Source organism: Sapajus apella, unplaced genomic scaffold, assembly GCF_009761245.1.
Source record: "Sapajus apella isolate SASKATOON/1434 unplaced genomic scaffold, GSC_monkey_1.0 scaffold14, whole genome shotgun sequence".
In the NCBI taxonomy this organism is placed as follows: Eukaryota; Metazoa; Chordata; class Mammalia; order Primates; family Cebidae; genus Sapajus; species Sapajus apella.
This window is the reverse complement of record NW_022436954.1, coordinates 15771983-15783170: the sequence shown is the minus strand read 5'-3', so window position 1 is coordinate 15783170 and position 11188 is coordinate 15771983. Positions and strand designations below refer to the sequence as shown.

At 45.9% G+C, this 11188-nt stretch overlaps 1 protein-coding gene across 31 annotated transcripts in view; it reads right to left on the bottom strand.

The window, feature by feature from the left end:
- The window catches only part of CELF1 (CUGBP Elav-like family member 1), a 104608-nt gene that overhangs the window by 5063 nt on the left and 88357 nt on the right, over positions 1-11188 (bottom strand). For 10 of the 31 annotated variants that reach the window (XM_032282225.1, XM_032282227.1, XM_032282218.1 and 7 more), the window contains 3 exons: positions 10329-10514; positions 8397-8540; positions 1452-7678 (listed from right to left, as the gene is read on the bottom strand). In XM_032282225.1, the coding sequence (XP_032138116.1) occupies positions 7551-7678; positions 8397-8540; positions 10329-10514 (458 nt within the window). In that variant the 3' untranslated portion in view covers positions 1452-7550. Of the gene's footprint in view, positions 1-1248; positions 7679-8396; positions 8541-10328; positions 10515-11188 lie in introns of those variants that run through there. The other 21 variants (XM_032282226.1, XM_032282228.1, XM_032282220.1 and 18 more) reach the window with 5 other exon arrangements.

Below are 11188 nucleotides of genomic sequence, written 5' to 3'. Positions count from 1 at the left end.
AAAAGTGATTAAAATGGCAAATTTGATTTTGCAACAATAAAAACAAATGACACCAGGTAAACAGTGGTTGAGCTGGTCCCAGGTTTAGTGAGGTGAGAGTATGGAAAGGAATGCCTTTTAGGAGTCACCCCTCCCCACAGGCAACAGTGCCCTGCAGGAGCCTGCTGACACACCAGTTACCAGTGAACCTCTCAAACACCAGAACGGCCACTTTAAGGAAGGCGCAGCTGCAGTGAGTCACCTCCCAGGGGAGCCACAAAAGCCATGGGTCCTCTAAGCTCCTCTCACTGGGGCCTAGAGGACAGAGAGCAAACATCTGTGATGAGACACAGGTTAACTACTGCACATTTATTGGCTTTTGAATTTTTTTTTTTTTTTTTTAAAAGACGGGGTTTCACCATGTTGATCAGGGTGGTCTTGAACTCCTGACCTCAGGTGATCCGCCCGCCTTGGCCTCCAAAGTGCTTGGATTATAGGCATGAGCCACCACGCCCGGCCCGGCTTTTGAATTCTATTTCGTAGTGCTTAGGAGAAACGGCTCAGGAGTTGGGCAACCTGGTTTGATTCCCAGTGCACACCACTTTCTAGCAGGCAACCCAATTTCTTTTAACCTGTTTGCTCATCTGAAAATGAGGATGGGAACACTAGGTACTTCCCAGGGATAATATAAACACTGGAACATGTAGTGGATATCACGTGTATCCTGAACGCCTGATTGTGGTAAACAATCAACATTAGCTAGGATAATTATTTGCATATAGGTTCTTATTTTTAAACATTTTTAATGAATAAAAATGGGGACGTGAACAAAGGAACACTCAAATGCAGAACTTGGCAGACAAAATCTTCTCAAAACCCCAAGCTGCCCCTTCTTTTTGGGGACAAGTAGACAGCAAACAGAATCCAGTCTGGGAGACACTTGGCTAAACCAAGTATGGGGCTTCTTTACTGCCTGATTTCAGGGAGCAGCCAAGAACAGAAGCTCAAAAACTAAGGTTGGCAGAAAAGTTCAAATGTTTCCATTAAAAAAAAAAAGTTTCCACATAAGTAGGAATCCTGGAGAATACAAAAAGACAGGGAAAGTGGTTTTCTGGGGAGAAATTATACTTTCCTTCAGGATGCACACCTTCAGGTGTATCAAAATGAAGTCTTACAGGCACCCACACTCCTTCTTCAGGAACATGGCAACCCTACCCGCTCCAAGGGCCCACCGCCCACCCCAACAATCAGTAACTCTGAAGACATCAGTTCTTCTCAAACAGTTTAATAGCAAATAAACAAAGGAAGGTACCACACTTGGCAGATACAAAATGACTTTTTGTCCGTGTGTCTGTGCAATTAAAACAGATTTAGGTTCCCCATTGGGACAAAAGGAAAAACACACAAAAAAAGGAAGGAGATTCCTTTGAAACACATACTCCCTTGCTCCAAACTTGTAACAATTTTTTTTCTTTTTAAATTCACTACACAAACTCTGTGATTAGGTTAAGAAAAGCAATAAGGGCTCTTCTTGCCTTTTTTTTTTTTTTAAACCATTAAAGTAAAATCCATAATTTTCTACAGAGTACAACACAAGTTCACACAAAAAAGACATTTTCTTCGCAAATCAAAACAGAAAAGAAAGGAAAAGCTCAAACAAGGTAAAGGAAAAGCATTTCTACGGCTGAATCACGACTGAGTTGATTGAATCCCGTTGTTGCTGCAGAACAGACTGTGCGTTTGGTCATAGTGGCAATTTTTTTTTTTCTCTTCACATTGTGAAATCACTTTACATTGTTTTCTAGTAGAAAAGGCAAAAAACTGTACAAAACCCCTAGTGTTAAATACAACGTTTGTACCAATAAAAAACTCACACAGGTTTGTCTCCAAAATGTAAAGTTTCTTTTTTTTTTTCTTTTTAAATTATTCACAAAAAGCAGCTGGAAATCAGAAAGGCAGCTGCCGCTCCAGGGTCTCAAATCCATTAAAACCACCACAGAACAATTAAAACAATCAGAGAGAAAAGGAAAAGGAAACAACGTCCAACATTTGGCATTTGGTTTTATCCACAGGTTTTCCCAGAGCTCCTCTTGGAATTGAAAGCAAAATATATTGGCAAACAGAGCTTCTCAATACACAGGAAGGGGAGCCTCAGCGCCTCCTGCCAACAGAGGCGGCTCTGTGCAGTCAGACTGTGGGGCGCACAGCAGTCTCTCAGGCTGGGGTTTCTGGCCTCTTTCCATCCAATCACCCCTTCCAGGAAATTCAGCAGCCTACCAGACACTGAGCCTCCACCTGGCTGCCCTTTCCCCTAGGCAGAGTGGCCTTGGGCATAATACCAGGCAACCTGCCAGTCCCAGAGCAGAAACCCTGCTGGGATCCCTTCCTTCACCAACCTTGGCGTGGAGGATGCTCAACAGCGCTTCTACCCAGCCCCTAGCTACATCTCTCCACCCTTCCCTGGACAGTCCTACTTTGCAGCTCACCCACCCACCAGCAGCTTAGGTCTGGGTGGGATCTATCATCAGCTCCTCCCCCTGTAACCTCTTCCTCCCTCCACAGATCCACCCTGTGACCTCTCCTCTCCTCGCCTCTCCCCCTCCACTCACATTCTTACTCAAGTCTCCAAGACCCTGAGGCTGGATGGTGCCACAAGAGAAGAGGGTCAGTTTCCCTCAGGGAACCAAAAAACTGGCTTGCCTGGCACCCAGGGACAGTAGCTGTTTGGCTCTTCACAGACCCAATTTAAAAAACAAATACCTGCCCTTTCCCCCTACCCCACTAGCTAAGTAAGAGCAGAGCTGTGGTGAAGAGCCAGTGCGGGGTTGGCTGGTGCCCAGGGCTGTAAACAGTGTGAAGACTGTAGTATTGTGCTTGTCACCTAGGAAAAGCACCAGCAGGTGCATTGTCGCTTGGTGCGCAGATGGCCTCCTACGGGTGGTTGGGAGCACCCTCCTTCCTCCGGGTGCTCACTGCCCCTAATGCGCTAAATAAGCCTCTTGCCCACCCGCTGCCACCTTCTGGGCTCTACCTCTGCTTCTTGTGTCTCTCCAGGCCCCCTTCCCACCCTCTCTGAGCAGAGCAGCCAGCCTCCTGGACGCCCGGCTGAGACCTGGAGGCCACACGAAGTGACAGTCTAAGTGCACAGGCAAACACTCTAAGGGCAATAGAGGAGAAAGTTGCCACTTCAAAATAAAACAATACAATCTTGAAAAAAATAATCAACCCTACAACAATTTAAAACAGCTTCTTTGAAACCCTTTTAAATCGGTCAGTTTTTGCACAAACTATAGAAAACAGAGAGGTGAAGGTGATATATACGAAGGTGTGAAGAAACAGCAGGAAACATGCAAAACTTGTTTTTTCTGGGCATAATCTTAGTAGGAAAGGAAAAAATCCAAAACAAAAACACAAAAACAATACAAAAACAAAAACAACAAAAAATCAAAGCATCACATTTTGCTGTGGAGACTGTAGGAACAGGCATGGGGCTGAGGGGAAGGGGCAAGCGGGATCCAGGGCTCCCCGCAGAGTCGCTCCAGGGAAGAACAACAAAAGAAAAAGGGCTGGCTGGGGCCCAAACTGCAGCCTGCAGTCAAAAAGGAAGAAAGGGGGTTCAGGTGCTTTCTGCAGCTGAGAACTCAGAAGAAAAACAAAAGAAAGAACAATACATGCGGTCTCCTCAAGCCCCACAGACTATATCAGCAAAATGTGCTCAGGAGCCTCAAAGGTTTTAGTGACATCTTTTATTTCATTGTTTACTTCAAAGTTGTCTTTAAAACTAAGCACACAGAGAAACAAAGCCTAGAAACGGACTGGCTGTGTGTTCACAGAAATACAAACACCACGCGGTATGTGCTAGTAGGGCTGCTCTGAAGACAATTACAAAGAATTGGAATCACAAAATCAAGTGGTTATCTTATGAAGTTCTAGAAAAATAGATTTTTTTATATTCAAATGCAAGTTTAAATATTTCCCCTTCAGCAGTCGTTCTAGCAAAACCAATTTGGCAGCACAAAAGGGAAAAAAAAAGGAAAGAAAAAAAAAAACGAAGAAAGAAACAAACATAATAAAAATACACGTCAGCATCAAAGGTCAACACAAGGTCAAAGGTGAGAGTTCAAGCATCAGAGAAGCTGAAGAGACAGGGATTTGGACGATGTACTTGACGCCACATCGACATGCTTTAGGCACAACGATGAACAAACGGCAGGAATCTAGAAAAAAAAACAAACCAGAAAGAGGGAGACCCACTGAGTTACACAGAGCAATACATCCAAACAAAGAGAGAGAGAACAGAACACTCACTGTGTGTACAGCCCTGAAATGAGGTGGGCGGGCAGGGGGTTGGGTAATGACAGGGAACTTTTGCACATGCTAACAATGGACACAGGGAAAAGTCAAAAAGGACATGGAGGACATCAAGAACACATCTAATTGCCAGAGACAGAAGGGAACCTAAGGCTTGGATTTTCCCTGAAGTGCCCAACTCCTAAGAAAAGAAGGTCTCTGGGGGAGCAGAGCCTCAGCCTCTCTCCCCACTCCCTGGTCACAACCCAAGGAGAAGCAGAAGATGCTGGCTGGGGTGGGGAAAATTTTTCAGGGAAGAGGGCCAGAATTTCTGCTCAATCCTATGGGGATGGCCCTTTGTTCCCAGAAATCCAAGCTCTTAGCTTCCACCCAGGCCCTGGCCACTCAAGTGGAACCCAGGAGACAGTGGTCTGGCTGCATTCAAGGCAAATCAATTTCATGATGTAACCCGAGTAAGAAACAAAACTACAGCAGAAAACACATTGTAAGTGAAACCTTCACACAACAGAAAAAGATTGCTTAAGACTTGACTGCGAGTCTCCACTCTCTGAGCTGAGCCCTTTCACACGTGAGAGTTGTAGGGGAGCAGCTTCTTCACAAAACCATCTTTGGCCTGGGGAAAGAACTGTGCTCAAGGGCAGTGCTACTGCTGTGTTAACTCACTGGGCAGGGGGAGGAAATGAGAGAGAAGTGCATGGTCTCACCAGCTGGCTGCTCGAGCAGCCCAGGCCCCTGCTGGGGCAAGTCTTCCTTTTAGAGAAGAGAACCCAACAGCAGGTATGAAGCCTTGGGGTCTGGTATCAAAGGTGGGTGGATTGTACCTTGGCCTCTTATGTCATTAGGAAAGGGGTTTCATAAGGTCCCAGAGCCCAGGACAAATCCATGGACAAATAATAGTGAGGTGGGGGAAGGCGGAGAGAAGAGGGGGCTGTGGGGAGGGAGTGGAGTTCTGGCTGAGGAGGAAGACAGAACAGAAGGCTAGGGAGCACAGCGCCGGCAGCACCCTGTGGAGCACAGCTCTCTCCTCTGCCAATTCACAGCATTAACACCTTCCCCTTGGGCAGGTTAGCTGGGCTGCAAACGGGCCACAGAAAGTCAGTAGTTTCAATCATACACAGCACCCTGTGTGTACAACAATCACATTCTGGATTCTACAAAATCCTGGCCTTTTCCAGAGATATAATTTAGGTAATAAATATTCTCCACCCCGGAGCTGTATAAAACTTCTATAAAAATAGAAACGACATTCTTGGTTCCAGCCGGTTGGGATTCAGAACAGCGCCTCCCCAACCTAGCATTTTTTTTCTTTTTTTTTTTTTTGTTTTCTTTTTTCTTTTTTATTTTTATTTTTTGCATTTATTTAAAAAATCCCATCATGACCCTGGAAGCCTTTAGAACAGTTTTATCCTTTGAAACACAGGACACATTTCTCCCAGTGCGCAGAATTCAAGTTTACGTGGTTCAGCTTAAGAAGTGTATGTTTCACGTTTCTTAGAGGACAACAGACCCAAGTTATCACTATGAGAAAGGAACAGCTGTCCCAGCTTCAATGGGATAATCCAACACCACCAGCTACCTGTACAACAGCAAGATGGTCAATCCCTGTCTTTTACCCACAGGGACAGCATGACAAGGAGAGAGCCCCCATCTGACTTAATAGCAAACCAACCCCTTTATTCTTATCTCTGCTGCTAGGGGTCAAGACTGGTATTTGTGAGGTTTCAGATTCCAGAGACCCAGGGATCCCATCCCTGGCAGTGGCTATAGTCATATCTTAACAGGGCCACCTCTGCCCAGGTGTACATTCCCAACAGCATGTCGTTCCCGGCTCTCTACCCCCACAGCACTTCTTGGAGCAGAGGCAGAGCCCCGAAGCTGTGTGGGTCACAGGCAAGAGCTGAAGTGAGACCTGCGGGAGGCAGCAGGGAGCTAACTGTAGCACGAGGACAAAAATGAACACGGTAATACTGAGGTAAATGAACACTCAACTCACGTGGAGGCTGTAAACGTCCTGATGTCACCTCTGCCTCAAGAGCAGAAAATGTGACTGGAGTGGTTACAGGAGGGGCCTGCCAGACCTCTGTGGGAATACTACATCTGGGACACCTCAAAGAGGCAAGGGACGATTTCTGGCCACGGCAAATGCAGCATTCTGGCTTACAGGGATCCTTCTGATTCAAGTACAACAAGAAACAAGCTCCTCCTCCCCCACCTAGATGACACTGATCACTCTGCCCAGAAGTGGTACCTACCCACTTCAGCAAGAACTGCAAGCCCTTCTTGGATTTGCCCTCATGAGAAAATTGTGGCTTGGGATGGAGGTGACATTCCTTGCTGTGGTGAACTGCAAGGAAGGGAACCAGGCAATGTATTCCATAGAGGCCTTCTTTAAAGAGACCTTTTGGAAATGGGCCATGGTCTAATTTCGTGCTGAAATAAACTAAAATGACCTCTTTGGCTGCTTCTCCCAAACTGCCACCAGCCAGGTAGGGCCAATCCAATACCGACTGCTGGCTGGGGGAGCTGGTAATTGGTGATGCCGCCCTGCTTTTTGCGTATGTCAGGCTAACAGGTGCTTTATTTCCAGAGAATTGTTAATGCCCTTTTTTGAAAAGAGCAGCAGAAATTCTGGACAAGAATCTGAAATATAGGTGTCAAAAACTATTTCCCAGAAGGCAGCTGTGCAGGAGTTTGAGCCTCTGGCTGCCAGGCATTAGGTGTCTAGTCACTCCCACTGTCCTCCAAAGCCGCTCTGCTCCCCACAGCTCCAAGATGCCAGTTCTCATCCTACCCACCCTCACATTAAGGGAGGTTCTGGGGGTCACTTTTTTGTTCCACTCAGTCATCTCTCAGGGTGGTTTGGGGCAAATCCCAATCATTGTCTGTGTCAAATGTTTCCCTGTCCCCCTTCCCCAGGGTGGTTTGGTGTTGGTCCTTCTCAACACACACTGATTACAAACACAGCAAACTTTAAATAAAGGAAAAAAACAAAAAAAAACAAACAAAAAAAAAACTCAGGATATGGCACCTAAACTCCAAAGTAAAACACTGGAAACCAAAGCACAAACTTGTCCTCTGTACGAAGCGAAACTCCCACAGAAGGCAGTAACCGAGTCTTCAGGGCAAGCTGTGCCTGCGAGAGTGGCAGGGATCAGGGTCCAGGGCTGTCAGCACACAGCCTCAGGGCTTCGAATCATTAAGGGTGCTCCTCCCCAACTTACCAGAAGACCCTCTCACTCCAGTCTTAGAGGGGAGCACGCTCAGTAGGGCTTGCTGTCATTCTTCGAACGTTTGAGCTGCACTTTAAGCCGCTTCATGCCAATCTGAAAGCCGTTCATGGACTGGATGGCAGCTTGAGCCGAAACAGGATTGTCGTAACTTACAAAACCTGTGTGTCCAAGCAGAAACCTAGGTGAGGGACATAATGAGGCAAGGAGATTCTCAGTCCTCCTTATGCAAGATACCTTACGTGCTTAATCTCAAACCCCAATTTTATTTAGCAGGCACAAGAAATCTGGAAATTATATCATATCAAAGAAATTAGGTTCCTAATAGTACCACTTAACATCTACATGGTTAAGGGTTTTTTCTTTCTTTTTTTTGATACAGGGTCTCACCCAGGTTGGAGTACAGTGGTGTGACCATGGTTTACTGCAACCTTGGCCCCCTGGGCTCAGGTGATCCTCTCAGCTCAGCCTCTTGAGTAGCTGGGATCACAGGTACACACTACCATGCCTAACTAATTTATTGTAGCCACGAGGTCTATCTCTGTTGCTCACGCTGGTCTTGAACTCCTAGGTTCAAGCAATCCTCCTGCCTTGGCCTCTCAAAGTACTGGGATTTACAGGCACAAACCTGGACTGTTTTAAGGTGTTTTGCAAACCACTGCTGTATATTATTTTTCTCTCTGGAGCAACAGAGTGGGTAGGAATCCTTACCTCCACTACAGCAATGAGAAAACTGAAGCCCAAGAAGAGGTCATCTGACCTACCCATGGCCAAGTTAAAACAGCCCAGACTCATATCCAGCTCTTTCTGCAGTTAGCTCCCCCTTTCTCAGTGGTAAAATACTAATCCCACCCTGACACCAGAGAGAAGCCAACATACCAAAACACTTGCTCAGGTTTGTCTGCTTGTCTATGAAAACCTTGGCAGACACGACATTCCCAAAGGGCATAAACATCTGCAGCAGGTCCTGATCGCCAAACTCCTGGGGCAGGTGGTAGATGAACAGGTTGGCTCCCTCTGGACCTTCAAAACACCCAGTCATTGGAAAGGTATCAGTATCAAACATGCTTACCACCTTGCACCAGTGGTCTTTGATTTCTACCTATGTTAAAGCTGTCACAATCCCCAAAAAGAGAGATTTATCTGGGGAACTAAACAGATTCTCTAAATACAAAGCAAGGAACCAAAGAGCAAACATTAAAATAGATTCCTTCCCTCACATTCAGCCAAGCTCCATCTCACTGAGGACGTGAGAATTCTACCTGCGGGAGGAGGGAGTGCTGGGATAATAAAGCAGGCCAACTTGTGTGTGGAGCAGAACAGAGACTGCAGGCTCACAGAGGAACACAGCAGAAAAAGGGGTTAGGAACAGGTTTCCAAATAGTGCCTAGACACCACAGGGACAGCAAACAGACTGGCAGTTGCCAGAGGCAAGATGTAGACGCAGGGAATGACTACAGAGGGGCACGGGGAATTTCTAGGGGTGATGGAAATGTTCTAAATCTGTGGTGATGGTTGCAGGACTTGGTCTGTTTGTCAATACTCATATTGCCAAAATCAGTGAGTTTCATCATATGTATACTGGGCTTCAGTAAAAAGAAATTCTAGTTTTAAAAATGCACCCATAATTCACACTGAGCTTGAAAACAAAATACACATTCTTCGTGTGACTCAATGATTTTCTAACCAAAAAGTTTTATTACAATTGCAGTCCAACCATTCTCCAGCCACCCTGGCCTCGCTGTTTTTGTCACACACATCAGGGAACACTGCTGCCTTAGGGCTTCGGCACTTGCTGTTCCTATGCCCGTCACTCTTCTGTAGATTCAGGCATGGCTTGCTTCCTTACTTCCTTCAGTTCTCTGCTTAAATGTCAACTTAGAGAGACATTATCTGAGCATTCTGGATAAAATGCAGTGCCTCTGGCACTCCCTTTCTTCTCTGCTTGTCATTCTCCAGAGGATCATGTAACACCTCATCCTTTCATTTATTTATTGTCTGTATCCACAGTCTCCACTAAAATATTGGTTCACGCTACATTCTCCCACTACCATATCCCTAGGGGATATAAGTGTTTCCGAGACGGTGAGGGGAGATAAACCAGGACTTCTTTCTGCTGTGGCAAGAGGACACTCATCTCTTTCCCACATTAGTGCTTATACCAGCTCCTGGTTATAAAACGCCAGTCAAATCTGAGCATAAAGGTGTCAGCAGGACTTTCTATTCATATAAGTCACCTTCAGGCCTCTTTTTGGCTAGACAGTCTCTCCTAATTTTTTTCTCCTAAATTGAATACCATTTGTGTCAAACGACATACTTCCCACTCCATCAACTCATGGGCCATAACTCTGTCCCATCACCCCTCAGTTTGCCTTCAATCAGGACAAACATAAATCACAAAGTGAGGAAAATGCCAAATGATATACCTAAAAGGGACACTGAGACAGGAGACATCCAGACAGAAGATCCTCCGATAGATCTGTAATTCATAGAGAAGACTTCCTAACAAAAACAGATTCTTGTCAAATGTGTCAGATACGATAAGGTCAGTCTGTTCCTTCATCTAAAACCTGTAGCCCAGTCCCAAGAAGGCCCACAGAGGTTCTGATCTGAGCCACATCCAGAAAACATTTCAAAAGCAGATCTCATACTTCAGAGTTTCTCAGTCTACACTTGACCCTGTCAAAAAACAATAACAACAAAAGACACTGGTCTGACAACCTAGCTGCTTCCCTGGGCCTTTGCTCTTTCAGTTCTGGTAAAGAAGGAAGAATACCCCCATGCCTGACACTGATCTCCCTTTACACTCACCTTCCTTCTGGCTTCCAGCAGCACCAATACTCTGCTGTGTCAGAAGATTCTGGTTGTACAGAGTGGGGAGTGCAGCAGCAGCGTATTGCTGGATACCCGAGTAGGCCTGAGTGAGGGCCTCCATGGTGCTCCCGGTGCCATTGGAAAGGCCACTGCTACCCAGGCCACCATTTAAAGCCGCCATTCCTTGGTTGGAGGAAGAGAAAGATTAATATACAAGAAAGATTAAACTGATGCTAAAGACAAGTCCACTTAGGGACATCTAGAAGAGGGAAAACTCCCGAGTTCTCCCCTTCATCTCCCTCGTTTCTCCCTGAGGAGAAGAACCTATCTGACTGGTTAGATTTCAGGACATTCAGCAGGCCTTGCTAATGGAGACATTAAGAAATGCCATACCAGGGTGCGGTGCTCCCCATTACCTTTATCCAATCTGTGGAGTGACAGGCTCCATTTTCTATCTGGCTGTAATGCCACTTTCTCATACTGAGCTAGAATGTCATAAAAGAAGAGTCCCAGGACTATGAACTCAAAGGGGCACATATGATTTATGACAAGCTGTGGGAGAACCCTACCATTAAAAGAGCAGCTAACAGGTACTGAGTACATTCTATGTGCCAGCCACTGTACTATGCGAGGTACTCAGCAGCACTTTATCTATGCTCTCTCTTTTTTTTTTTTTTTTTGGAGACAGAGTCTCACTCTGTCACCAAGGTTGGAGTTCAGTGGTGCAATCATAGCTCACTGCAACCTCAAGCTCCCAGGCTCAAGCAATCCTCCCAGCCTCAGCCTCCTAAGTAGCTGGGACTACAGGGCATGCACCACTATACCCAGCCAATTTTTTTTTTTTTTTTTTTTTTTTT